Source organism: Petromyzon marinus, chromosome 1 (assembly GCF_048934315.1).
Source record: "Petromyzon marinus isolate PM22_M1 ecotype Great Lakes invasive population chromosome 1, UKy_Petmar_22M1.pri1.0, whole genome shotgun sequence".
In the NCBI taxonomy this organism is placed as follows: domain Eukaryota; kingdom Metazoa; phylum Chordata; class Hyperoartia; order Petromyzontiformes; family Petromyzontidae; genus Petromyzon; species Petromyzon marinus.
The window spans coordinates 16,530,113-16,557,554 of NC_133667.1; the positions used below are offsets into that span (position 1 = coordinate 16,530,113).

The 27,442-nt window shown below is 55.0% G+C and overlaps 2 protein-coding genes across 3 annotated transcripts in view; one reads left to right on the forward strand and one right to left on the reverse strand.

Annotated features, from left to right (window-relative positions):
• LOC116943329 (interleukin-6 receptor subunit beta-like) overlaps positions 1-13,056 on the forward strand; it is a 45,631-nt gene extending 32,575 nt beyond the window's left edge. For both annotated transcript variants that reach the window (XM_076065024.1, XM_032956130.2), the window contains 8 exons: positions 1-262; positions 882-1,082; positions 2,921-3,028; positions 6,979-7,131; positions 8,750-8,896; positions 9,914-10,001; positions 10,609-10,687; positions 12,160-13,056. In XM_076065024.1, the coding sequence (XP_075921139.1) occupies positions 1-262; positions 882-1,082; positions 2,921-3,028; positions 6,979-7,131; positions 8,750-8,896; positions 9,914-10,001; positions 10,609-10,687; positions 12,160-12,840 (1,719 nt within the window). In that variant the 3' untranslated portion in view covers positions 12,841-13,056. The remainder of the gene's footprint in view (positions 263-881; positions 1,083-2,920; positions 3,029-6,978; positions 7,132-8,749; positions 8,897-9,913; positions 10,002-10,608; positions 10,688-12,159) is intronic.
• A 1,949-nt stretch (positions 13,057-15,005) lies between these two features.
• LOC142923971 (uncharacterized) lies at positions 15,006-26,881 on the reverse strand. The gene is made up of 4 exons (XM_076065026.1): positions 24,741-26,881; positions 20,610-20,707; positions 19,751-19,916; positions 15,006-16,062 (listed from the first exon to the last, which is right to left on the reverse strand). Exons 1-4 carry the CDS (start codon positions 25,051-25,053, stop codon positions 15,173-15,175), a joined length of 1,467 nt encoding a protein of 488 aa, XP_075921141.1. The 5' UTR covers positions 25,054-26,881; the 3' UTR covers positions 15,006-15,172.
• Between the last annotated feature and the right edge of the window lie 561 nt (positions 26,882-27,442).

Here is a 27,442-nt window from a genome sequence, read left to right on the forward strand (position 1 = left end):
ACGCTGGCGCCGAACGTCGCCCGCGGCAACGTCCTTCGCTACGCGGTCACCGCCGAGAGCGTCGACGGCCCCTTCCGCAACGCCACCGTCGTCGTGGCGACGGGCCGATGCGGCGGCGACGCCGCGGGCACTCCGGCGGCGGGGGGCTGCAGTGCCGTGCTGGCGCTGAACGCCGGCGCCCACCGGCTCACGGTGAAGGCGCAGAACTCGGCGGGGGAGAGCCCGGCGTCGCGCGTCGGCGTGGCTGCCGTCGGATCGCACGGTGAGAAGGCGGCGGCCGGCCCTCCCCTCCCCTCCCTCCCCATCCCTCCCTCCCCCACCTCCCTCCCTCCCCTCCCTCCCTCCCCTCCCTCCCTCCCCCTCTCTCCCTCTCCCCCCCAATCCCTGCCCTCCCCAATTCCTCCCCTCCCTCCCTCCCCCACCTCTCTCCCTCCCTCCCTCCCCTCCCTCCCTCCCCCTCTCTCCCTCTCCCCCCCAATCCCTGCCCTCCCCAATTCCTCCCCCCCTCCCTCCCCCACCTCTCTCCCCTCCCTCCTTCCCTTCCCCCCCCCCCCCCATCCTTCCCCTCCTCAATCCCCCCCCTCCCTCCCTCCCCCACCTCTCTCCCTCCCCACCTCCCTCACTCCTCCCTCCTCCCTCCCTCCTCACCATCCCTCCCCCTATCACTCCCCTCATCTCTCCTTCCCCACCTCCCTCCCTCCCTCCCTCACCTCCCTCCCCTCCCCACCATCCTTCCCTCCCCACCTCCCCCCCTCCCTCCCCTCCTCCCCGTCCCTCCCCACCTCCCTCCCTCCCCTCCCCACCTCCCCCCTCCCCGTCCCTCCCCGTCCCTCTCACCCCCCTGCGCTCCGTCGCCGCCGTCTCCGTCACCGTATCCGCAGGACCGCCGGCTCCGAGCGCGGTGTTTGCCGGAGAGTCCGGCGACAACACCGGCGTGCTCGTCAGCTGGGCGTCCCCGGGCCACGGCGCCGACACGACGGCCCACGTGGTGACGTGGTGCCCGGTCGCGGCTGTGCCAGAGGAGTCGTGTCGATACAACTTTCGCTGGCTGGCCGCCGGCAAGACCAGCGTGGAGCTTCGGGGTGAGGAGCCAACGTGGGCCCGGGTCGTGGCGGTGGTGACTGTGGCGGTGGTGACTGTGGCGGCGGTGGTGACTGTGGCGGTGGTGACTGTGGCGGTGGTGACTGTGGCGGTGGTGACTGTGGCGGTGGTGACTGTGGCGGCGGTGGTGACTGTGGCGGTGGTGACTGTGGTGGTGGTGACTGTGGCGGTGGTGATGACAGTGGTCGTGGCGGTGGTGACTGTGGTGACTGTGGTGGTGACTGTGGTGGTGGTGACTGTGGTGGTGGTGACTGTGGCGGTGGTGACTGTGATGCAGTGGTCGTGGCGGTGGTGACTGTGGTGGTGGTGACTGTGGCGGTGGTGATGACAGTGGTCGTGGCGGTGGTGACTGTGGCGGTGGTGACTGTGGCGGTGGTGACTGTGGCGGTGGTGATGACAGTGGTCGTGGCGGTGGTGACTGTGGCGGTGGTGACTGTGGTGGCGGTGGTGACTGTGGCGGTGGTGACTGTGGCGGTGGTGATGTGACGGTGGTCGTGGCGGTGGTGACTGTGGCGGTGGTGACTGTGGCGGTGGTGACTGTGGTGGCGGTGGTGACTGTGGTGGCGGTGGTGACTGGCGGTGGTGACTGTGGCGGTGGTGACTGGCGGTGGTGACTGTGGCGGTGGTGATGACAGTGGTCGTGGCGGTGGTGACTGTGGCAGTGGTGACTGTGGCGGTGATGATGACAGTGGTCGTGGCGGTGGTGACTGTGGCGGTGGTGACTGTGGCGGCGGTGGTGACTGGGGCAGTGGTGACTGTGGTGGCGGTGACTGTGATGCAGTGGTCGTGGCGGTGGTGACTGTGGCGGTGGTGGCGGTGGTGACTGTGGCGGTGGTGACTGTGGCGGTGGTGACTGTGGCGGTGGTGATGACAGTGGTCGTGGCGGTGGTGACTGTGGCGGTGGTGACTGTGGTGGCGGTGGTGACTGTGGCGGTGGTGACTGTGGTGGCGGTGGTGACTGTGGCGGTGGTGACTGTGGCGGTGGTGACTGTGGCGGTGGTGACTGTGGCGGTGGTGACTGTGGCGGTGGTGACTGTGGCGGTGGTGACTGTGGCGGTGGTGACTGTGGCGGTGGTGACTGGCGGTGGTGACTCTGGCGGTGGTGACTGGCGGTGGTGACTGGCGGTGGTGACTGTGACAGTGGTCGTGGCGGTGGTGACTGTGGCGGTGGTGACTGGCGGTGGTGATGACAGTGGTCGTGGCGGTGGTGGTGGAGGTGCGGTGGCTCTTGCGGCAAGGGTTCTTGTTCGAGGGTGGTCAGCACCCCGGCACAGCCGCCTTTGTCTCCCCAGTGGCGATGTTTACTACTCATTTGAGGCTGAGTCGACTTACGGGAGGCCCAGGACCGGTTCAGAGAATCGTCACCGGTGTTGGTGGCCGTGAGCTGGAATCGAACTCGGGTCGCCGGGATCGTAGCGCGGCGTAGCGCTAACCGCTCCACCTCCGCTCCACACGCTGCACTATGACGCAACAACAACAACAACAACAATAAAAACAACGGCCATTCGCCACTAAGTGGCGGAGACGTCACCACGGCGTTAAGGCCACGTGAAGCGTGGCACACACACACGCACACAAAGACAAAGATCCCCCCGTATAGCCTTAACAGACTGTTGTGGAAAGTGCTGTTAGCGAGTAGCACCTTATGACACACACAGGCACACACAGGCACACACACAGTCGCTCTCACCCCCCCTTCCACCTTCCTTCGCCGGCAACAGCTGCAACACACCGACAAAGCTCCGGTAAAAAATAAACAAAGACGTTGTCGGTGCCCCCCCCTCGCCCCCACCCCCCCGCCACCCCCCCCCCCCCCCAGACGTGGTTCGAGCCGGCGAGCGTTTGGACGTTTCGGTGTTTGCGGTGCACGGCGACGGAGCGGACGTCAGCCGGCCCGTCACGGTGCAGGCCTACTGCAAGCAGCTGGGTATGGCACCACGCACTGCCAGGGGAGCCGCGGTGGCTACGAGATGTTAACTACCTCGCTTGGTATGCAGGAGGTCGTGGGTTCGATCCCAACCCTGGCGATGCCTGCTGCTGTGTATTTGGAGTTTGCGCGTTTCTCTCTCTTATCATCATCATCATGGTGGCTAAGAGATGTTAACTACCTCGCCCGGTATGCAGGAGGTCGTGGGTTCGATCCCAACCCTGGCGATGCTTGCTGCTGTGTATTTGTAGTTTGCGCGTCTCTCTCTCTTATCATCATCATCATGGTGGCTACGAGATGTTAACTACCTCGCCTGGTATGCAGGAGGTCGTGGGTTCGATCCCAACCCTGGCAATGCCTGCTGCTGTGTATTTGGAGTTTGCGCGTCTTTCTCTCTTATCATCATCATCATGGTGGCTAGGAGATGTTAACTACCTCGCCTGGTATGCAGGAGGTCGTGGATGCGATCCCAACCCCTGACGCCTGCTGTATGTTTGGAGTTTGCAGTGTCTCTCTCTCTCCCAGTGGTCGCGTGGATTTCTGTGTGGGTCCTCTGGATTTCCCTCCACTGACGTAACCCATAGACTAACATTGCACTTGAGTAACATTGCCTATCGACTAACATAACCCAGGGACCTACATTGCCCATAGACACAGTACTAGTCTGTGTTCTGCGTGTCTTTGTGGGTGTGATGTTCTGCGTGTCTCTGTTACGCGTTTCTCTGCGCGTCTGTGTGTGTGTGACGACTCAGCCTCAAATGAGTACGTAGTGCGATGTGTAAACATCGCCACTGGGGAGACAAAGGCGGCCGTGCGTGGTCTTGGCCACCCACCCCCTTGTGTGCCGTGCCGGCCTTTATAGGTGCTCGCTAACAGCATGCCCCAATAGTCTGTTAAGGCTATACAGGGGATCTTTGTCTTTGTTATGTGTGTGGGTGTCTGGTGTCCTGTGTGTCTCTGTGTGTGATGTCCTGTGTGTCTCTGTGTGTGATGTCCTGTGTGTCTCTGCGCATGTCTCTGTGCGTGTCTCTGAGTGTCTCTGTGCATCTCTGTGCGTCTCTGTGTGTGTAATGTTCTGCATGTCTGCGTGTCCGTGTGTGTGTGATGTCATGCGTGTCTCTGTGTGTGTGATGTTCTGCGTGTCTCCGTGTGTGTGATGTTCTGTGTTTCTCTGCGTGCCTCCGTGCATACTGTATCTCTGTGTGTCTCTGTGTGTGTGATGTCCTGCGTGTCTCTGTGTGTGTGATGTTCTGTGTCTCTGCTTGTCTCTGCGTGTGTGATGTCCTGCGTGTCTCCGTGTGTGTGATGTTCTGCGTGTCTCTGCGTGTGCGTCTGATGTCCTGCGTGTCACCGTGTGTGTGATGTCCTGCATGTCTCTGCGTGTGTGATGTTCTGTGCGTCTCTGCGTGTCTCCGTGTGCGTGCTGTATCTCTGCGTGTCTCTGTGTGTGATGTTCTGTGCATCTCTGCGTGTCTCCGTGCGTGCTGTATCTCTGCGTGTCTCTGCGTGTCTCCGTGCGTGCTGTATCTCTGCGTGTCTCTGTGTGTGATGTTCTGTGCATCTCTGCGTGTCTCCGTGCGTGCTGTATCTCTGCTTGTCTCTGCGTGTCTCCGTGCTTGCTGTATCTCTGCGTGTCTCTGTGTGTGTGATGTTCTGTGCGTCTCCGTGCGTGCTGTATCTCTGCGTGTCTCCGTGTGTGTGATGTCCTGCGTGTCTCCGTGTGTGTGATGTTCTGTGCGTCTCTGCGTGTCTCCGTGCGTGCTGTATCTCTGCGTGTCTCCGTGTGTGATGTTCTGCGTGTCTCTGCGTGTGCGTGTGTGCGTCTGCTGTCCTGCGTGTCTCTGTGTGTGTGATGTTCTGCGTGTCTCTGTGTGTGTGATGTTCTGCGTGTCTCTGCGTGTGCGTGTGTGATGTCCTGCGTGTCTCCGTGTGTGTGATGTTCTGTGCGTCTCTGCGTGTCTCCGTGCGTGCTGTATCTCTGCGTGTCTCCGCGTGTTTGATGTTCTGTGTGTCTCTGCGTGTCTCTGTGTGTGTGATGTTCTGTGCGTCTCTGCGTGTCTCTGCGTGTGTGATGTCCTGCGTGTCTCCGTGTGTGTGATGTTCTGTGCGTCTCTGCGTGTCTCCGTGTGTGTGATGTTCTGTGCGTCTCTGCGTGCCTCCGTGCGTGCTGTATCTCTGCATGTCTCCGTATGTGATGTTCTGCGTGTCTCTGCGTGTGCGTGTGTGCGTCTGCTGTCCTGCGTGTCTCTGTGTGTGTGATGTTCTGCGTGTCTCTGTGTGTGTGATGTTCTGCGTGTCTCTGCGTGTGTGCTGTATCTCTGCGTGTCTCTGTGTATGTGATGTTCTGTGCGTCTCTGCGTGTCTCCGTGTGCGTGCTGTATCTCTGCGTGTCTCTGTGTGTGTGATGTTCTGTGCGTCTCTGCGTGTCTCCGTGCGTGCTGTATCTCTGCGTGTCTCTGTGTGTGTGATGTTCTGTGTGTCTCTGCGTGTGTGCTGTATCTCTGCGTGTCTCTGTGTATGTGATGTTCTGTGCGTCTCTGCGTGTCTCTGTGTGCGTGCTGTATCTCTGCGTGTCTCCGTGTGTGTGAGGTTCTGTGCGTCTCTGCGTGTCTCCGTGTGTGTGATGTCCTGCGTGTCTCCATGTGTGTGTGATGTTCTCTGCGTCTCTGCGTGTCTCCGTGTGCGTGCTGTATCTCTGCGTGTCTCTGTGTGTGTGATGTCCTGTGTGTCTCTGCGTGTCTCCGTGCGTGCTGTATCTCTGCGTGTCTCCGTGTGTGTGATGTCCTGTGTGTCTCTGCGTGTCTCCGTGCGTGCTGTATCTCTGCGTGTCTCTGTGTGTGATGTTCTGTGTGTCTCTCCGTGTCTCCGTGCGTGCTGTATCTCTGCGTGTCTCCGTGTGTGATGTTCTGTGCGTCTCTGCGTGTCTCCGTGCGTGCTGTATCTCTGCGTGTCTCCGTGTGTGTGATGTTCTGTGCGTCTCTCCGTGTCTCCGTGCGTGCTGTATCTCTGCGTGTCTCTGCGTGTGTGATGTTCTGTGCGTCTCTGTGTGTCTCCGTGTGCGTGCTGTATCTCTGCGTGTCTCCGTGTGTGATGTTCTGTGTGTCTCTGCGTGTCTCCGTGTGTGCTGTATCTCTGCGTGTCTCTGTGTGTGTGATGTTCTGTGCGTCTCTGTGTGTCTCCGTGTGCGTGCTGTATCTCTGCGTGTCTCCGTGTGTGTGATGTTCTGTGCGTCTCTGCGTGTCTCCGTGCGTGCTGTATCTCTGTGTGTCTCCGCGTGTGTGATGTTTTGTGCGTCTCTGCGTGTCTCTGCGTGTCTCTGCGTGTGTGATGTCCTGCGTGTCTCCGTGTGTGATGTTCTGCGTGTCTCTGTGTGTGTGTGATGTCCTGCGTGTCTCCGTGCATGCTGTATCTCTGCGTGTCTCCGTGTGTGTGATGTTCTGTGCGTCTCTGCGTGTCTCCGTGTGCGTGCTGTATCTCTGCGTGTCTCTGTGTGTGATGTTCTGTGTGTCTCTGTGTGTCTCCGTGCGTGCTGTATCTCTGCGTGTCTCTGCGTGTGTGATGTTCTGTGCGTCTCTGCGTGTCTCTGTGTGTGTGATGTCCTGCGTGTCTCCGTGTGTGTGATGTTCTGTGCGTCTCTGCGTGTCTCCGTGTGCGTGCTGTATCTCTGTGTGTCTCTGCGTGTGTGATGTTCTGTGCGCCTCTGCGTGTCTCCGTGTGCGTGCTGTATCTCTGCGTGTCTCTGTGTGATGTTCTGTGTTTCTCTGCGTGTCTCTGTGTGCGTGCTGTATCTCTGCCTGTCTCTGCGTGTGTGATGTTCTGTGTTTCTCTGCGTGTCTCTGTGTGCGTGCTGTATCTCTGCGTGTCTCTGCGTGTGTGATGTTCTGTGTTTCTCTGCGTGTCTCTGTGTGCGTGCTCTATCTCTGCGTGTCTCTGCGCCGCGCGTCGCTCAGTGCCGTTGCGGGGCCCCAGCGTCACCACGCAGTCCGTGACGGAGTCCGGTGCCACCGTGGAGTGGGCCGAGTTGACGGTCAACGAGAGCCGGGGATTCATCACCGGCTACACCGTCTACTACCGGGCCACCGACCCGCGCGGACCCGTCCACAGTGAGGAGGCACCGGCTCCAACCCCAACCCGCCCCAGACTCACCAGCGCCATTAATTAACATTGGTCCCAGCCTCACTCGTTAACATTGGATGACGAGTCTCATTCATTAACACGAATACCAGACCAGTCTCATTCATTAACACGAATACCAGACCAGTCTCATTCATTAACACGAATACCAGACCAGTCTCATTCATTAACACGAATACCAGACCAGTCTCATTCATTAACACGAATACCAGACCAGTCTCATTCATTAACACGAATACCAGACCAGTCTCATTCATTAACACGAATACCAGACCAGTCTCATTCATTAACACGAATACCAGACGAGTCTCATTCATTAACACCAATACCAGACCAGTCTCATTCATTAACACGAATACCAGACCAGTCTCATTCATTAACACGAATACCAGACCAGTCTCATTCATTAACACGAATACCAGACCAGTCTCATTCATTAACACCAATACCAGACCAGTCTCATTCATTAACACGAATACCAGACCAGTCTCATTCATTAACACGAATACCAGACCAGTCTCATTCATTAACACGAATACCAGACCAGTCTCATTCATTAACACGAATACCAGACGAGTCTCATTCATTAACACGAATACCAGACCAGTCTCATTCATTAACACGAATACCAGACCAGTCTCATTCATTAACACGAATACCAGACCAGTCTCATTCATTAACACGAATACCAGACCAGTCTCATTCATTAACATGAATACCAGACCAGTCTCATTCATTAACACGAATACCAGACGAGTCTCATTCATTAACACCAATACCAGACCAGTCTCATTCATTAACACGAATACCAGACCAGTCTCATTCATTAACACGAATACCAGACGAGTCTCATTCATTAACACCAATACCAGACCAGTCTCATTCATTAACACGAATACCAGACCAGTCTCATTCATTAACACGAATACCAGACCAGTCTCATTCATTAACACGAATACCAGACGAGTCTCATTCATTAACACGAATACCAGACGAGTCTCATTCATTAACACCAATACCAGACCAGTCTCATTCATTAACATGAATACCAGACGAGTCTCATTCATTAACACGAATACCAGACGAGTCTCATTCATTAACACCAATACCAGACCAGTCTCATTCATTAACACCAATACCAGACCAGTCTCATTCATTAACACGAATACCAGACCAGTCTCATTCATTAACACGAATACCAGACGAGTCTCATTCATTAACACGAATACCAGACGAGTCTCATTCATTAACACCAATACCAGACCAGTCTCATTCATTAACATTGGCGATGAGTCTCATTAACATTGGTGATGAGTCTCATTCATTAACATTGGCGATGAGTCTCATTCATTAACATTGGCGATGAGTCTCATTCATAAACATTGGCGATGAATCTCATTCATAAACATTGGCGATGAGTCTCATTCATAAACATTGGCGATGAGTCTCATTCATAAACATTGGCGATGAGTCTCATTCATAAACATTGGCGATGAGTCTCATTCATAAACATTGGCGCCTCTACCGCCCCCTCCACCAACCCCTGCCCCCCACCACCACCCCCCACCACACCACCCACCCACCCAGATGTGACGCGCAGTGCGAGCGAGCCCCGCCGGCTGGCGCTGAGCAACCTGGAGGCGGGTGCCCGCTACGTGGCGTGGGTGAGCGCCTCCTCGAGCGAAGGCGAGAGCCCCTCTGGCACGGAGCACTCCTTCGCCGTGCCCTCGTCCAGTGAGTGGCAGAGACACGCACACACAGAGACACGCGCACACAGAGACACGCGCAACACAGAGACACGCGCACACAGAGACACGCGCAACACAGAGACACGCGCACACAGAGACACGCGCACACAGGGACACGCGCAACACACAGAGACACGCGCACACAGAGACACGCGCACACAGAGACACGCGCACACAGGGACACGCGCACACAGAGACGCGCGCACACAGAGACGCGCGCACACAGAGACACGCGCACACAGAGACACGCGCACACAGAGACACGCGCACACAGAGACACGCGCACACAGAGACACGCGCACACACAGGGACACGCGCACACAGGGACACGCGCACACAGGGACACGCGCACACAGAGACACGCGCACACAGAGACACGCGCACACAGAGACACGCGCACACAGAGACACGCGCACACAGAGACACGCGCACACAGGGACACGCGCACACAGGGACACGTGCACACAGAGACACACGCACACAGAGACACGCGCACACAGGGACACGCGCACATAGAGACACGCGCACACAGGGACACGCGCACATAGAGACACGCGCACACAGGGACACGCGCACACAGGGACACGTGCACACAGAGACACGCGCACACACAGGGACACGCGCACACAGAGACACGCGCACACAGAGACACGCGCACACAGAGACACACGCGCACACAGAGAGACACAGAACATCGCACACAGAGACACGCGCACACAGAGACACGCGCACACAGAGACACGCGCACACAGAGACACATGCACACAGAGAGACACGCGCGCACACAGAGAGACACCTTCGCCGTGCCCTCGTCCAGCGAGTGCCAGCCGGGGGTGGCGAGGGAGGTTGACGTTAGTGACGGGGGGCATGAGCGCCGCCGACGAGCTACGTACGTCATCGCAACGGAACCGGAAGAATAACCCCCACCCCCTTCCCCCCCACCACCCCCCACCGCCCCCCACCCCCTACCCCCCCCCCCCCACCACCCCACCCCGCACCACAGCGCGATGGCTGATCACCCTCACCACCTTGCTGTTGCTCTCGGTCATGGTGGGCATCGCGGTCGTCATCGGCCTCTGGCAGCTGAGGAGGTGAGGCAACCGGGAGTGCGACCCACCCTGGGGATGATGGCCGGACGTTTGATCGCTCGCTCGCCCGCCCGCCCCCTCGATCGCCCGTTAACTCGATCGATCGCACGCTCGATCCCTCGTTCGATCGATCCTTCATTCGCTCGTTCAATCGCCCGATCCCTCGATCGATCGCCCGATCCCTCAATCGCCCGTTCGATCGCTCGATCGATCCCTCAATCACCCGATCGCTCGTTCGATCGCTTGATCGATCGAGCGAGCGATGTGTCTGTGTGTGTCTCTGTGCGTGCCTGTGTGTGTAGTGCAGCGGTTGGTTAGCACTACGCTACGCTACGAACCTGGCGACCCGAGTTCGATTCCCGTGACGATTATCTGAACCGGTCCTCGTCCTCCCCTAGGTCGACTCGGCCTCAAATGAGTACCTGGCACGGTGCGTAGTAAACGTCGCCACTGGGGAGACAAAAGGCCGTGGTGCGGGCCACCCACCCCCTCGTGTGCCGTTACCGGCCTTCGTAGGCGCTCGCTAACAGCACTTGCCCCTACAGTCTGTTAAGGCTACACGGGGGATCTTCGTCTTTTTGTTTTTGTCCGTGTGTGCCGGTGCACGCAGACACAAGCTGCTCTTCTGGCAACACATCCCCGATCCTGCGGACAGCAAACTCTTCAAGTCCTTGAATCTGGACATGGCGGTACGGGTGACAGCGCGGCGTCGCCACATTCTTTACGCGGTGGATTTGTCGCCCAGTTACCGGTGGCCGGGCTGAGACCCCCCCCCCCTCACCGCCACTCGATGCACACACTTGAGAAACCTGCTTCGTCACAACTCAGTCCATGCGAGTCTGTGGGTCTCTGTGTGAGTATGGGTCTCTGTGTTAGTCTATGGGTCTCTGTGTTAGTCTGTGGGTCTCTACGTGAGTCTGTGGGTCTCTGTGTGAGTCTATGGGTCTCTATGCGAGTCTGTGGGTCTCTGTGTGAGTCTGTGGGTATTTCTGTGTGAGTCTATGGGTCTCTGTGTGAACCTATGGTCTCTGTGTGAGTCTATGAGTCTCTGTGTGAGTCTATGGGTCTCTGTGTGAGTCTGTGAGTCTCTGTGTGAGGCTATGGGTCTCTGTGTTAGTCTATGGGTCTCTGTGTTAGTCTGTAGGTCTCTACGTGAGTCTGTGGGTCTGTGTTAGTCTATGGGTCTCTGTGTTAGTCTGTGGGTCTCTGTGTGAGTCTGTGAGTCTCTGTGTGAGTCTATGGGTCTCTGTGTGAGTCTGTGAGTCTCTGTGTGAGTCTATGAGTCTCTGTGTGAGTCTGAGTTTCTGTGTGAGTCTATGGGTCTCTGTGTGAGTCTGTGAGTCTCTGTGTGAGGCTATGGGTCTCTGTGTTAGTCTATGGGTCTCTACGTGAGTCTGTGGGTCTCTGTGTGAGTCTGTGAGTCTCTGTATGAGTCTATGGGTCTCTGTGTGAGTCTGTGAGTCTCTGTGTGAGTCTATGGGTCTCTGTGTGAGTCTGTGGGTCTCTGTGTGAGTCTGTGAGTCTCTGTGTGAGTCTATGGGTCTCTGTGTGAGTTTATGAGTCTCTGTGTGAGTCTATGGGTCTCTGTGTGAGTCTGTGAGTCTTTGGGTCTCTGTACGAGTCACCGGTGATTGAGAACCTGGTGGGAGCACCGTCGTGAGTCAGCTGAACCACCCCTCCCCCCCCTGTAAAACCACCAGAATCACCATCAGAATCTTTATTTATGCTCCAGGAATCCGATGAGCTACGGAACTCTTCTTCACCGATGTCCAGTAAACAGAGAGATGGAGAGACCACCTCTAAAACAGTAACACAATTCGAGTGGAAATTCCACTTCGTCCAAACCACGCATGCATGCACACCCCCCTCGGCCGTCTTTGTCTCCCCGGTGCGGCGCGTTGCGTGTACAGATAGCACGGGGAGATGGAGTTACCAGCTCTTAACAAAAACAACAACGCCACGATTCGAGCGTAAATTTCACTTTATCCACACCCCGCGCACACACAACCCCCCCCCCCCAACCTCGGCCGTCTTTGTCTCCCCAGTGGGCACTCGAGTGCCAGGTAACGTTTCGGCGGCTCGTGTGTGTGTGTGTGTAGACGATTGCCCGCCCTCCCCGTAACGTGCGAACCTCCGTTGCCCCCCCGCCCCCCCCCTCCAGCGCTCGTGCTCGGCGTTCCCCTCGGACGACGCGCTCGTGTCGCCCGTCACCGCCATCGGCGTCTCCGGCGGCAACGGCGGCGGCGGCGGCGGCGGCAAGCGCCGCTCGACGATCACCGAGGCGGGCGACGCCGACCCCGACGAGGACAGCAAGTCGAGCAGCGGCGTCGGGGGCTCGTCCGGGCTGTCGACGCCTCGGTGCCCTTCGCTCACCGCCGGCGCCGACTCGGCCGCCGCGCCGGCGCCGCGAGTCATCGTGTCCACCGGCTACTTCAAGACCCTGCCTGTCAGCTCGGGCCTCGAGATAGTGCGGCTGGCGCCGGGCGCCGCCGGGGAGGACGACTCGGGCGAGGTGATGGGCACGGGCGACGGGAGGGCGGAGGACGAGGAGGAGAAGGCGGCGGCGGCGGCGGCGATCCCGCAGGCCGTACGTTGGCAGGGAGATGCCGAGAACGAGGAGGAGGAGGAGGAGGAGAGATTTTCCACATTGGACTTGCAGTGCGGTGGCGACGGTGGAGGAGGAGCAGGATGCGGATCGCCGCCCCCTGGCTTCAACGATTTCTCGCACCTCATGCCGCTGCTGTCGCCGGATTCCGGCGCGGCGGGATTTGGCGACGGCGGGCGGCTGAGTCTGCCGGACGACTTCGACATCGCGAAGCTGATCGGCGTCGGGGGTTTGTGAATCGAATCGCGGGCGGGCGCGGCTCCGTTCACCGGGGGGGTGCATTGAACTGCCACCGCGTGAGAGAGAGAGGCGGAGAAGCACGCGAGCCGCATTCTTCTTCTCTCGCCGACAAACTTTGTGTGGTTTTGGAACGCGTGCCTTTCACACAAACAAACAAACAAACGTCATAAATTGTTGTTGTTGTTGTACGTGAATGTAGATTCTTTTATACTGCTGCTGTTTTTTTTTTATCACCATCATGGACTTCCCAGGGGGTCCACAAGTGGCAAGATACCCAGGTCGAAGCACTGGGTTAAAGGGGCACCGCGGTGACTAGGAGATGTTAACTCCCTCGCCTGGTATGCAGGAGGTCGTGGATTCGATCCCGACCCCTGACGCCTGCTGCTGTATATTTGGAGTCTGCGTGTCTCTCTCTCTCTCATCATCACGGTGGCTAGGAGATGTTAACTACCTTGCCTGGTCTACAGGTCGTGGGTTCGATCCCGACCCTGACGATGCCTGCTGCTGCTGTATATTTGGAGTCTGCTTGTCTCTCTCTCATCATCACGGTGGCTAGGAGATGTTAACTACCTCGCCAGGTCTACAGGTCGTGGGTTCGATCCCGACCCTGACGATGCCTGCTGCTGCTGCTGTATATTTGGAGTCTGCGTGTCTCTCTCTCTCTCCCCGTGGTCGCGTGGATTTTTCTCCGGGGTCCGGTTTTTTCCCCTCCACGTTTCGATTCGACGTCACGCGTTGTAGAGTACTTGGCCACCGCTGTAATTGTCCACGTGACGATGATGATGATAAGCCCACTTCGTTGGGGCTATCATTTGTGATGGTCAGGTCGCTTCCGAAATATAGCTACTACATTAGCTCCAGTGGAGGGCCTTACCCTGGTAAAATAAAAGTAGTTAATCCTGGCATTTCAAAGCAAAAGATGGAGAGCCGCCTCTTACAATGCATGTGTGCGTGCGTGTGTGCGTGTCGTGCGTGCGTGTCGTGTGTGCGTGCGTGTGCGTGCGTGTGTGTACGTGCGTGTGTGTGTGTACGTGCGTGCGTGTGTCGTGTGTGCGTGCGTGTGCGTGCGTGTGTGCGTGTCGTGTGTGCGTGCGTGCGTGTCGTGCGTGTGTGCGTGTGTGCGTGCGTGTGTCGTGTGCGTGCGTGTGTGCGTGCGTGAGCGTGCGTGAGAGAGGGGAGCGGTGGTGTAGTGGTTAGCGCTACGAACCCCGGCTAGGACACGATTTCGATTCCCGCTCACGGCCACCAAGCACCGGTGACGATTATCGGAACCTGTCCTGAGGCCTCCCCTAGGTCGACTCAGTCTCAAATGAGTAGCTGGTGCTGTGTGTGTAATAAACATCGCCACTAGGGGAGACAAAGGCAGCCGGGCGTGGTGCTGGCCGCCCACCCCCTCGTGTGCAAGAGTGCCGGCCTTCATAGGTGCTGTGACTCGCTAACAGCACTTGCCCCGATCGTCTGTTAAGGCTACCCGGGGGATCTTTGTCTTTGTCCCCTTCATCGTTGCTGCTACTCGTTAACAGCACTTGCCCCAACAGTCTGTTAGAGGCTGCACGGGGGATCTTTGTCTCCTTCATAGGGGCTGCTACTGCTACTCGCTAACAGCACTTGCCCTGACAGTCTGTTAGAGGCTACACGGGGGATCTTTGTCTCCTTCATAGGGGCTACTGCTTCTCGCTAACAGCACTTGCCCTGACAGTCTGTTAGAGGCTACACGGGGGATCTTTATCTTTGTCTCCTTCATAGGTGCTGCTGCTGCTACTCGCTACTAACAGCACTTGCCCTGACAGTCTGAGAGGCTACACGGGGGATCTTTGTCTTTTGTGCGTGCGAGAGAGAGACACCAGATGTTGTTAGACAATCTAACACCGACTTTTTGGTGCCAGGCGTTTATTGCGGATGAGGGGGGTGGGGGAAGGGGGGGGGGGCTGGGTGGGGTGGGCTGTCTTATACAACCCGGAGAATTGGCGGAGAAATGATTGTAAAGAGAATCTCGGATGCCTCGCGATCGTTTTGGCAATACGCAAACGCTGGCAAGAGACCGGGGTGGGGGGGGTTGTTGTGGGGGGGGGGGGGTGTTGTGGAGGGGGTGTTGTGGGGGGGGGTGTTGGGGGGCTTGTGGGGGGGGGAACCTCTTTGGTCGCTGTTACATGTTTTGTCACGACGACGCCGTCGTCGTGACAAAACAAACGTAGTCGTCCAGCCTCTGCGCCTGCCGTGCACACGCGTACGTAGCACCGTTGGCTACGTACGGCGCGAGACAAGTTCGCACGTCGCACGGCCGAGCCTCCTGTGTGCCTCTCTTGGTTTTAAGAGCTAATCGTGTACGCTACCGGGCCGGCAAGTCGACGTACGCTAGCAGCAGCGGCGGCGCGGCGTTGTTGTGGTTAGCGGCGTTGTTGTTGTGGTTAGCGGCGTTGTTGTTGTGGTTAGCGGCGTTGTTGTTGTGGTTAGCGGCGTTGTTGTTGTGGTTAGCGGCGTTGTTGTTGTGGTTAGCGGCGTTGTTGTGGTTGTTAGCGTTGTCGTCGTTGTTGTTGGCGTCGTTGTTGATGCCACCGCCGTCGTCGCCGCCGCCGCCGCGGTGCTCGAGAGCGTAGAAGCTGCGTGCCAGTTCGTGGTGCAGCACCAGGCTGCCCGCCTCGTCGCTGAAGCGCAGCGAGAAGCAGAGGGACGCGGGGTCGCCGGCGCCGCCCAGCGCCGGCGTCACGTCGAACACGTCGTAGTAGCCAGCGGCGGCGGCGGCGGCGGCGGCGGCGAAACCGCGGTCCCGATCCGGCTCCCGGCGAACGCCGGGCCCGGACGCCGGCCGTGCGGTGGATTCCACTCCGTCGGGGTTCGGACTTGCGACAGGCGGCGGCGGTGGCGGTGGCTCTCTCCGGCGAGGTCCCGATTCGGATCGAGCCCCCGGTTTTGAGATGGGACCCGTTGCCGGGTCGCGGTCCGACCCGGGTTTTGATTCCGGTGCGGGTGTTGGTTGTGGCTTGGGTCCCACCCCCGGGGGATCCAGTTCGAGTCCAGATTCCGGTTTGCCTGTGAGTCCCACAGGCAAACCGAATTCCAGTCGTGGCTTCGGTTCCACTTCCGATCCGGGTTCTGGTTTTGCTGTGGGTTCGACTCCCGGTCCGGATTCGAGTCCACCCTCTGACTCGGAGCCTCCCCCTGGCTGACTTCCAGTTCCGTGTTTAGGTTGGAGTCCAGTCTTTGATCCGGAGCCAGTGTCTAGGGATGGGATTGGTGTCAGAATCTGAATCGGTCTTTATACTGCAGGAGGAATCTGATGAGTTATAAAGCTCTTTAAGAAGAAAAATCACAGATGTCCGGTTAGGGGAACGGAGTCGGGAGCGTCACAACAACAAACAATTACAAAAAAACACGACCAGAGTGCAGAGTATCGGAAAGGTAAACAAAATCACACAAACAACATACGAACACAACACAAAGCCATCCCCATGCTACCAGGCGAAGCCCCCGCCGAGGTATTCGCTTATTTTCTCAGGAGCGAACCTGGCCACGACAAGTGATAGCTCAACGAAGTGGCTCATCATCATCACCACCACGTGAGAACTTATAGCCGCAAAATAATCTGAAAATCGTCGCATCACAACACACCACGACTGCAGAATTTTAAATATTGTCTTTTACACCGCAGGAGCAATCCGATGAGCTGTAAAGCTCTTTTTTTTCACAGGCGCGTCCCCAGGTAGGGGCACGGGGTCACAACGCTACAACAACAACACAACAATTACAATTTCGCAACAGTTTTATGAAAAGCGAACCCGGATCTCGCAAGTTGACGGCTCATTCAGAGTGCGCGGGACGTGAAAATCGCCGGTCTCATTTCCCTCGCCGTCACCTCGAAGGCGAGCGCCGATTTTTAATCGGCGTGCCGCGCGGCGGCGCAAATACGGCGGCGATCGTGTTAGGGGCATCAAGGACGCCATGCGGTGTTGGCGCTTCCGTCCTGCCAGCGCAGAGCCATCGGCTACTGAAGCATCGCGCAAACTCCCGGTCGTCGTCCTCGCAGCAGCAGCAGGAGCAGCAGCAGGAGCAGCAGCAGCAGGAGCAGCAGCAGCAGGAGCAGCAGCAGGAGCAGGAGCAGCAGCAGCGGCTTTCGGCTGACCGTCGAACAAAGGCGGTGGTGGTCACCGCATCGTCAGGCGTCGCGCGGCGCTTTCAGACGCGCCGCTTCCGCGGCCGTCTGGAACGCCCTCTTCCTTCCGATACGAAGACGCTACCGAGAGCTGGCTGTGATGAACTTTTAAGTCATTTCTTTCGAACTACTTGATGTTTTTTGTGGCGTTTAGCTTGTTGGCCTTCCCCCGCACCGCCGATGAGCACGGTGCGAAAGAGGTTCAACATTCATGCATAGGAACCCGCAGACTCGCACAGGGGCCACATGGACTCGCAGCATCGCGCGGCGCTTTCAGACGCGCTGCTTCTGGGGCCGTCTGGAACGCTCTTCCCTTCCCTCCGATGTCAGGAAGCCACTGGGAAGCTATTCCGCTCTTAAATCATCGTCTAGGGTGACGAACTTCTCCATACGTACGTACATGTTGCGTAACCCTTGCTCAGGTTCATGCCATGATGAGCGGACTGATTTTGACTTTTTATTTGATGGGAAATTAAGCCCACCTATGCACAAGTGTTGATTTTGTGGCTTTTGTGCGAGTTATAACTAATAAATATATATTTTAAAAACTACTTTTATTTTACCAGGTATATCCCACTGAGCTATATATCTCTCTTTCTGAAGTGACCTGGCTATCACAAATGAAAGCTCAATGAAGTGGCTTATGTGGAAATGCACGCGACCACGGGGTGAGAGAGAGACACGCAGACTCCAAATATACAGCAGCAGGCATCGTCAGGGGTCAGGAGTGAACCCACGACCTCCTGTACACCAGGCGAGGTGGTTAACATCTCACTACAGGGAGAGAGAGACACGCAGACTCCAAATATACAGCAGCAGGCGTCGAGGGTCGTGATCGAACCCACGACCTCCTGCACACCAGGCGAGGTAGTCAACATCTAGCCACCGCGGTGCCCGAGCTGATGATCGTTAATTGACTGTCGCAGATTTATTTTTTAAACCACACTGAAGACTGCCGTTGAGCGTCAACCCGCGTGTGAATTGCTTGAAAGGTCTGGAGGCATGTTACACTGAAGATAAATAGTAATAACGATTAAAAACAATTTAATAACAAACCCTTGTATGAATTTAATATAACTTGTGTGTACAACAAAAATGCCATATTAAAATATTTTTTAACTGTAACCATTTTGAGTCCACTTGCATTACTGACCTCTTGTGATGTCCTATTGTTTGTGTTGTTTGTGTTTAGTGTTTGTTTATTGCTTGTGTTTGTTTGTGTTTATTGTTTGTGTTTATGGCTTGTGGTCCGCCGTTGTGGCAGTGAAAACGTAAAAGAGAGATCTGCATAGCTGTCAGGGTGTACGAAGTGAGCTCCAACCGGGTGCAGTCATTCTACATTTACAGCCCTTCCATCAATCCACTGCCGGATGAACTCAAACTAAGGCGAGATGTTGACTACCTCGCCTGGTATACAGGAGGGGTCGTGGGTTCAATCCAGACCCCTGACGCCTGCTGCTGTATACTTGGAGTCTGCGTGTCTCCCTGTAGTGAGATGTTAACCACCTCGCCTGGTATACAGGAGGTCGTGGGTTCACTCCTGACCCTGATACCTGCTGCTGTATATTTGGGGTCTGCATGTCTCTCCCTGTGGTGAGATGTTAACCACCTCGCCTGGTATACAGGAGGTCGTGGGTTCACCCCTGACCCTGATACCTGCTGTATATTTGGGGTCTGCATGTCTCTCCCTGTGGTGAGATGTTAACCACCTCGCCTGGTATACAGGAGGTCGTGGGTTCACTCCTGACCCTGACGCCTGCTGCTGTATATTTGGGGTCTGCGTGTCTCTCTCCCTGTGGTGAGATGTTAACTACCTCGCCTGGTATACAGGAGGTCGTGGGTTCACTCCTGACCCTGACGCCTGCTGCTGCTGTATATTTGGGGTCTGCGTGTCTCTCTCTCTCTCCCTGTAGTCTTGTGGATTTCTCTCTGGGTCCTCCGGTTTTTCCCTTCACGTTTAGAATCGACGTCACGTGTTTTAGAGTATGTGTCTGCTGCTGCTGTACATTTCCACGTGATGATGATGAGCCCACTTCGTTGAGCTTTAACTTGTGGCCGGGTCACTGCTGTAAAAGAGCTGCTATACAGCTCGGTGTGCCTTATCTCGACATATTAAACTGTTTTATTTTAGCAGATAAGGACCACTGACCTGTATAGTAGCTCTTTATCAGAAGCGACCTGGCCACAAATGATAGCTCAACGGAAGTGGCTTGTCGTCGTACCGTGGGCATTTATAGCAGCAGCCAAATGCTCCACAACGCGTGGCGTCGATTCTGAACGTGGGAGGGGAAAATCGGAGGAACCGGAGAGAAATCCAAGCGACCACCGCAGGGAGGGAGAGAGAGAGAGACACGCAAACTGCAATTACATACAGCAGGCGTCGTCAGGGGTCAGCATCGAACACCACGACTCTCCTGTACACCGGGCGAGGTAGTCGACATCTCCTAGCCACGGTAGGAGGTGCAGTCCCGCACGACATCTCGCCACACCGGCGTAATGAGAGGCGGGACATTCCACATCCCCTTTGTGTGCGAGGATTTAAAAAACAAAAAAGGGTCACGTCCCGTGCGACAACCGCCGTTCCACTACCACCACCACCACCACAAAGTGGCAACCACCTGACCCAAATCCTTGAACCCCCCCCAAAGCTGTTAAATAGATTTGCTGGGGGGGCTATAGCCACCCCCCCCCCCCCATCGCCACGCATGGCATCTCTGCCACAGGGGCCACACTAGCAGTGTGTCTGTCGGGTCGCACCTTCGCTCGCCGCCACCGCGCCACCGTTGAGCTCCGACCCCGCGACCCCCGGGCGCCGGGCCAGGCTGATGGTGGAGCGGCCGAGCCAGCGGGGCGGTCGAGTCGGGTGGACGCTGAGCACCGACACCCCGACGCTGAGGAAGTCGCCCTCGCCCTGCAGGTCGGTCTGGCGGAGGGTGCGGTGCGGTCAGAGGGGTGTGGGGTAGGGGGGGGGGGCGTTAGGGGTCGGAGGGGTCACGGGGTGGTGACCCCTGGCGGTTGGGGAAAGGTGACGGTGGACATCGGCCAAGATTGTGGCTGTGAAGAGCGGGGACACTCCACCAGCTGCTGCTGCTGCTGCTGCTGCAGTGACACTGCCCCTCGGATCGTGGTGGCGAGGGTGGTTGTTAGCAGGGTTGGCTGCGTACGGTGCGAAAGAAATTAAACATACAGACAGACAGACACATACAGACAGACATATGTACACACCGACAGACGTGTAAACAGAGATGCAGAGGAAGACCTCTAACAGAGAACGGCTTGACAACATCGTGAGAGGAATCGGTGCCAGACAAGATGTGGCCACTTCTGGGCGCGTACTGACACTGCAACATGCACAGAGAGAGAGGACAGTGGAAGCGACACGTGCAGAGACGTGCAGTGGACACCACCACCGGCTGCTGCTACTACTGTGCTGTCTGCCCCATGGATCGTGATGATGTTCGTCATCGTCATGAGCGTCGTCGATGACGACGACGATGACTACAATGATGACGATGATGACGATGATGACTACAATGACGACGACGATAATGACGACGACGATGATGACAACGATGACGACGATGATGACGATGACGACGACGATGTACAACTGTACCTTGAATTCCAGTACGCGCCTTCGAAGGACCAATCTCAGAACGGTGCCAGGAGTCCTGAAGCCCGAGGCATTGAAGCAAAGCTGCCCTCTGGGACTCCCTGCACGGTTCCAGGGGGATAGACATTATCATTCATAATCATCACTCATCATCATCATTCATCATCATTCATTCATAATCATCACTCATCATTCATCTTCATCATCATCATTCATCATCATTATTCATCATCATTCATAATCATCACTCATCATCATTCATCATCATTCATCATCATTATTCATCATTCATCATCATTATTAATCATTCATCATCATTATTCATCATTCATCATCATTCATTCATCGTCATTATTCATCATTATTCATCGACATTCATTCATCATCATTCATCATTATTCTTCATCATCATTATTCATCATCATCAATTCATCATCATCATTATTCATCATCATTCATCATCATTATTTATCATTCATCAATTCATCATCATTCATAATCATCACTCATCATGAATCATCATTATTCATTATTCTTCATCATCATTATTCATCATTATTCATCATCGTCGTCGGTCATTTAAAAAAAAAACAGCAGCAGCCGCGGTCGAATCCACTGATTGCACACCGCGTGCTCTCCGCCACGACTGAACCACAGTGACACCTCGCTGCCGACTCTCTCGTCAAGGGAGCGTGAGGCGTCGTCACGCCAACTCCGTTCATCGTCATCGTCATCATCGTCATCATCGTCATCATCAACGTCGTCATCATCGTCATCATCATCGTCATTATCTTCATCATCGTCATCATCGTCATCATCATCGTCGTCATCGTCGTCATCGTCATCATCAACGTCGTCATCATCAACGTCATCAACGTCGTCATCATCATCGTCGTCATCATCGTCGTCATCATCATCGTCATCATTGTCATCATCGTCATCAACGTCATCATCGTCATCATCATCGTCATCATTGTCATCGTCATCATCGTCATCATCAACGTCATCATATTTTATTTTTTACCTACGTGACTTTACCCAATAGAACCAAAGAGTATGGATCCTTGCAGTCACGAAAGCTTTAAATCTAGAATCATCGTCATCATCAACGTCATCATCGTCATCATCAACGTCATCATCGTTGCAGCAGCAGCGGCGACGGCTTCTGGCTCTACCGTGGAACAAAGGCGGTGGTGGTCACCGCATCGTCGTCATCATCAGCATCGCGCGGCGCTTACAGATGCTGCTTCTGCGGCCGTCTGGAACGCTCTCTTCGGGGCCGTCCATAAATGACGTTACGCGATTTTGAACGATTTTTGAACCCCCCCCCCCCCCCTCGTCACACAGCGTCACAAAAAGTCAGACCCCCCTCAAATATGACGTCACAAAGCTCTGCCCCCCCCCCCAAACCATATTTCCATTTTGAAGATAAAACACGCTTCAAATCGCTTTATTGTCATTGTATTGCGTATTTAATGTGGCGCTGCACTCTGATGTTGTAGGAGAAAATATTTATTAAAAAGTCGATTTACTTAAGTAGAACGTGTTGTCTACATTTATTTGAAGTTGCGCATTTTGATGTGACGTCACATTTCTCAACCCCCCCTCGTCACAAATGTCTGACCCCCCCCCCAGGTGCGTGACGTCATTTATGGACGGCCCCTTCCGATTTTAGGACATGATGCACTTTTAAATCATCATCATCGTCTCGATTGACTAACTCATTTCTTGAGAACCGCTTGTTATTGTTGTTGTTGTGTTTCGTTTGTTTTACTTTCCCCGTACCGCCGATTAGCACGGTGCGAAAGAAGTTCAACATGCATACATAGAGACCCGTAGACTCACACAGAGACCCATAGACTCATCACACAGAGACCCATAGACTCATCACACAGAGACCCATAGACTCATCACACAGAGACCCATAGACTCATCACACAGATACCCATAGACTCATCACACATACCCATAGACTCATCACACAGATACCCATATACTCATCACACAGAGACCCATAGACTCATCACACAGAGACCCATAGACTCATCACACAGAGACCCATAGACTCATCACGCAGAGACCCATAGACTCATCACGTAGAGACCCATATACTCATCACGCAGAGACCCATAGACTCATCACACAGAGACCCATAGACTCATCACTCCCTGTTGGACTAAGTCTTCAATGATTGCATAGGGCCCGTTGCATCTCCGACCAGCACCACCTAGCCAGTGAGCTGGAGCACGTACACCAAGCCCTCAAGATGAATGGATATTCTGACCGTACAATCCGCAAAGCTGTCTCCCCAGCCATGGGGAGACAACCATCTGAGAATCCAACCAAAACCATCAGTTTGCCATACATAGCAGGGGTTACCAAAAACATTTCCAAAATCTTAAACAAACGCAAGCTCCAGGTTCGTTTCAACACAGTACACAAAATCCGTGATTTGATCCCATCTGTAAAGGATGTGGTTTCTGACATGCAATAACCCCGGTGTCTACAAACTGAGTTGTGGTTGCGGCAGCAGTTACATTGGGGAAACGAAACGACATGTCTCAGACCGCGTCCGCGAACACAAGGCGGATCTGAAACACGGTAGGGCCAATACCTCTGCCGTTGCTGATCATTGCTTTAACGCTGTGGGCTCACACACAATGTATTTTTTCCAAGACGAAAGGTAGCCATCCAGATATACAAACACGGACACAACTTTAACCGAGAGGATGGGTACACACTGAGCAATAATTGGAAGGACGTTATTAACCAGGTAAAGTCTTAACTGACTGTGATGTTTCCATCCTACCTGCCAATGTCAGCTGTTATTTCCGACTCTCTGTGTGTCTTTCTCTCTCTCTCTCTGTGCATCTCTCTCCGATCTCTCTACTCCAGTGACCCGGGGCTGCTGCGGGGTCCACTTCCTGCCCCACCCCCTCTCTCCCCCCACCTCCCCCCCCTACTGCCGAGGCCTACTATATAACCTCGTGCCACGGCAGGTCTCTCGCCTACTTGAGCAGATTTCTCTTGCTGTGGTTGTCCCACCTGATGACGATTGCTCGTGTTGCGATCGAAACGTCGTGACCCATTATTTTTTCTACCTACGTGACTTTACCGAAAGAACCAAGGAGTATATAAATTTAAAACGTTTATTATAGTTCATTATAGCTCATGGTTTTTGTGGGTGTGTGTAAAAGTGGGGAGCGGTGGCGCAGCGGTTAGTGCTACGCTGCGCTACGAACTCCCGCGACCCGAGTTCGATTCCCGCTCACAGCCACCAACACCTGGTGACGATTATCTGAACCGGTCCTGGGCCTCCCCTAGGTCGACTCGGCCTCAAATGAGTACCTGGTGCGGTGTGTAGTAAACATCGCGACGAGGGAGACAAAGGCGGCCCGGGCGTGGTGCTGGCCTCCCACCCCCTCGTGTGCCGCGCCGGCCTTCATAGGTGCTGCTCGCTAACAGCACTTGCCCCAACAGTCTGTTAGAGGCTACACGGGGGATCTTTGTCTTTGTCTCCTTCATAGGCGCTGCTGCTACTCGCTAACAGCACTTGCCCCGACAATCTGCTAGAGGCTACACGGGGGATCTTTGTCTTTGTCTCCTTCATAGGCGCTGCTGCTACTCGCTAACAGCACTTGCCCCGACAATCTGCTAGAGGCTACACGGGGGATCTTTGTCTTTGTCTCCTTCATAGGCGCTGCTGCTGCTACTCGCTAACAGCACTTGCCCCGACAGTCTGTTAGAGGCTACACGGGGGACCTTTGTCTTTGTCTCCTTCATAGGCGCTGCTGCTACTCGCTAACAGCACTTGCCCCGACAATCTGCTAGAGGCTACACGGGGGATCTTTGTCTTTGTCTCCTTCATAGGCGCTGCTGCTACTCGCTAACAGCACTTGCCCCAGCAGTCTGTTAGAGGCTACACGGGGGATCTTTGTCTTTGTCTCCTTCATAGTCGCTGCTGCTACTCGCTAACACCACTTGCCCCAGCAGTCTGTTAGAGGCTACACGGGGGACCTTTGTCTTTGTCTCCTTCATAGTCGCTGCTTCTACTCGCTACTAACAGCACTTGCCCCGACAGTCTGTTAGAGGCTACACGGGGGACCTTTGTCTGTGTGTAAGAGTCGGGGTTACCGGGCTGGACTTGCAGGCTGCGCAGGGTCACGGCGTCCCCCCACGTTCTCCGGCCCCCCCCTCCACCTCCCACGACCGACAGGAGACGCATGTACGGGTGCAGGGTCGCCAGGGGGCCCGCTCGAGCACCCCCTTGCTGCACCCTCTCCACCTGCATCATCTCCACGATGCTGGCTGAGGCAGAGGCCAGCCCGGAACGTCGAGACGCCGGCGGCAGTGGAGGAGCCATCGCCCTGCTGATGCTGCTGGTGGTGCCGATGATGATGATGGGAAATAGGAGGAGGTGGTATGGAGGGTTGGCGGTTGAAATCATCGCTGTGTGTGTCTGTCTCTCTGTGTTTGTCTGTGTGTGTGTCTCTCTCTCTCTGTGTGTGTCTCTCTGTGTGTGTCTGTCTGTGTGTGTCTGTCTCTGTGTGTGTGCCTGTGTGTGTTTCTGTGTGTGTCTCGCTGTGTGTGTCTGTCTCGCTGTGTTTGTCTGTGTGTGTGTCTCTCTCTCTCTCTGTGTGCCTGTGTGTGTCTCTCTCTCTGTCTGTCTCTCTGTGTGTGTCTGTGTGTGTGTGTCTGTGTGTCGCTGTGTTTGTCTGTGTGTGTCTCTCTCTCTGTGTGCCTGTGTGTGTCTCTCTCTCTGTCTGTCTCTCTGTGTGTGTCTGTGTGTGTGTGTCTGTGTGTGTCTCTCTGTGTCTGTCTCTGTGTGTGTGTGTGTCTCTCTGTGTGTGTCTGCTCGCTAACAACACTTGTCCCTACAGTCTGTTAAGGCTATACGGGGGATCTTTGTCTTTGTGTCTGTGTGTCTCTCTCTCTGTGTGTCTGTGTGTGTTTCTCTGTGTGTCTGTCTCTCTGTGTGTGTATCTGTGTGTGTTTCTGTGTGTCTGTCTCTCTCTCTGTGTGTGTCTGTGTGTGTGTGTCTCTGTGTGTGTGTGTCTCTCTCTGTGTGTGCCTGTGTGTGTCTCTCTCTCTGTGTCTGTCTCTCTGTGTGTGTCTGTGTGTGTGTCTCTCTGTGTGTGTCTGTGTGTCTCTCTGTGTGTCTGTGTGTGTGTCTCTCTCTGTGTGTGTCTGTCTCTCTGTGTGTGTCTGTCTCTCTGTGTGTGTCTGTGTGTGTGTTTCTGTGTGTGTGTGTCTGTGTGTGTGTGTCTGTGTGTGTCTGGCTCTATCTCTCCGTGTGGTTGTGCGTGTGTTATGTGTGTGTCTCTCTCTCCGTGTGGTTATGTGTGTGTAGTGTGTCTGTCAATATTTCACTGCGCGTGTGTGTCTCTCTGTGTCTGTCAATATTTGACTGCGTGTGTCAGTGACGGTCTGTGTTTGTGTCTCTCACTGTTTGTCTGCGTGTGTCTCTTTGTCAGTTTATATGTGTGCGTGTCTGTCAATGTTTGTGTGTGGTTGTGTGTGTGCGTGTAAATGTTTGTGTCTCTGTGTGTGTGCGTGACCCGGGTATGTATGAGTCTGGCTCTCTGTGTGTGTGTAAGTCGATGTGAGCCTGTGTGAGTCTGGCTCTCTCTCTCTGTATAAGTCTGGCTCTGTCTCTGTGCGTGTGTGAGTCTGTGCGTGTGTGAGTCTGTCTGTCTGTGTGCGTGTGTAAGTCTGGCTCTCTTTGTATAAGTCTGGCTCTATGTCTCTGTGCGTGTGTGCGTCTCAGTGCGTGTGTGAGTCTGTGCGAGTCTTCCTCTCTGTGTGCGTGTGTAAGTTTGGCTCTCTCTCTGTATGAGTCTGTCTCTCGGTCTGTGTGCGTGTGTGAGTCTGTGCGTGTGTGAGTCTGTGCGAGCCTGGCTCTCTGTCTGTGTGCGTGTGTGAGTCTGGTTCTCTTTGTATAAGTCTGGGTCTATGTCTCTGTGCGTGTGTGAGTCTCAGTGCGTGTGTGAGTCTGTGCGAGTCTTCCTCTCTGTGTGCGTGTGTGAGTCTGGCTCTCTCTCTGTATGAGTCTGGCTCTATGTCTCTGTGCGTGTGTGAGTCTCAGTGCGTGTGTGAGTCTGTGCGAGTCTTCCTCTCTGTCTGTGTGCGTGTGTAAGTCTGGCTCTCTCTCTCTCTGTATGAGTCTGGCTCTGTCTCTGTGCGTGTGTGAGTCCGTGCTGAGTCTGACTCTCTGTCTGTGCGTGTGTGTTTGTTTAACGTTGTCGCTGAGGGTTGGAGGAATTTCTGGAGGCTATTTTTGCGTATTTATGCTTTTTCGTTTCACAACATTCCCTCCCTAATGCCTCTGTTGACTTAGGTCTGACATCTTTATACAGTTTGCACAAAGTCTAGTCGTAGGTTTTCCAGTCTGAGGGCAGCTTTATTATTTGAATGCACAAAAAGTTGTGCTTAACTTTTGACAGCGATTGCACAGGCACAGCAAAATTGAGACAATAACATCATATAAAATAGGGCGACGTTTCGGGCAATGACCCTGTTATTGATTAACTAGCTAAAAACGAAGCTATTGTTTTTATTTTAGCAGGTAAGGCCCACGACTGAGCTACATATAGTATCTGTGTGTCTATGTTGTGTCTCTATGTGTGTCTCTCTCTGCTTGTGTGTTTGTCTGTCTGTGTGTCTCCGTGTCTGTGTTTTGTCTCTCTTTCAAATGTAGTTCTACCTGGCGACGATTGCTTGTGTTGCAATCGAAACGTCGGTATTCTATTTTTGCAATGATTTTCTTTCTTCGTGACTTTACCGAAAGAACCAAAGATTATGGATTCCTGCAGTCACGAAAGCTTCAAATCAAGATG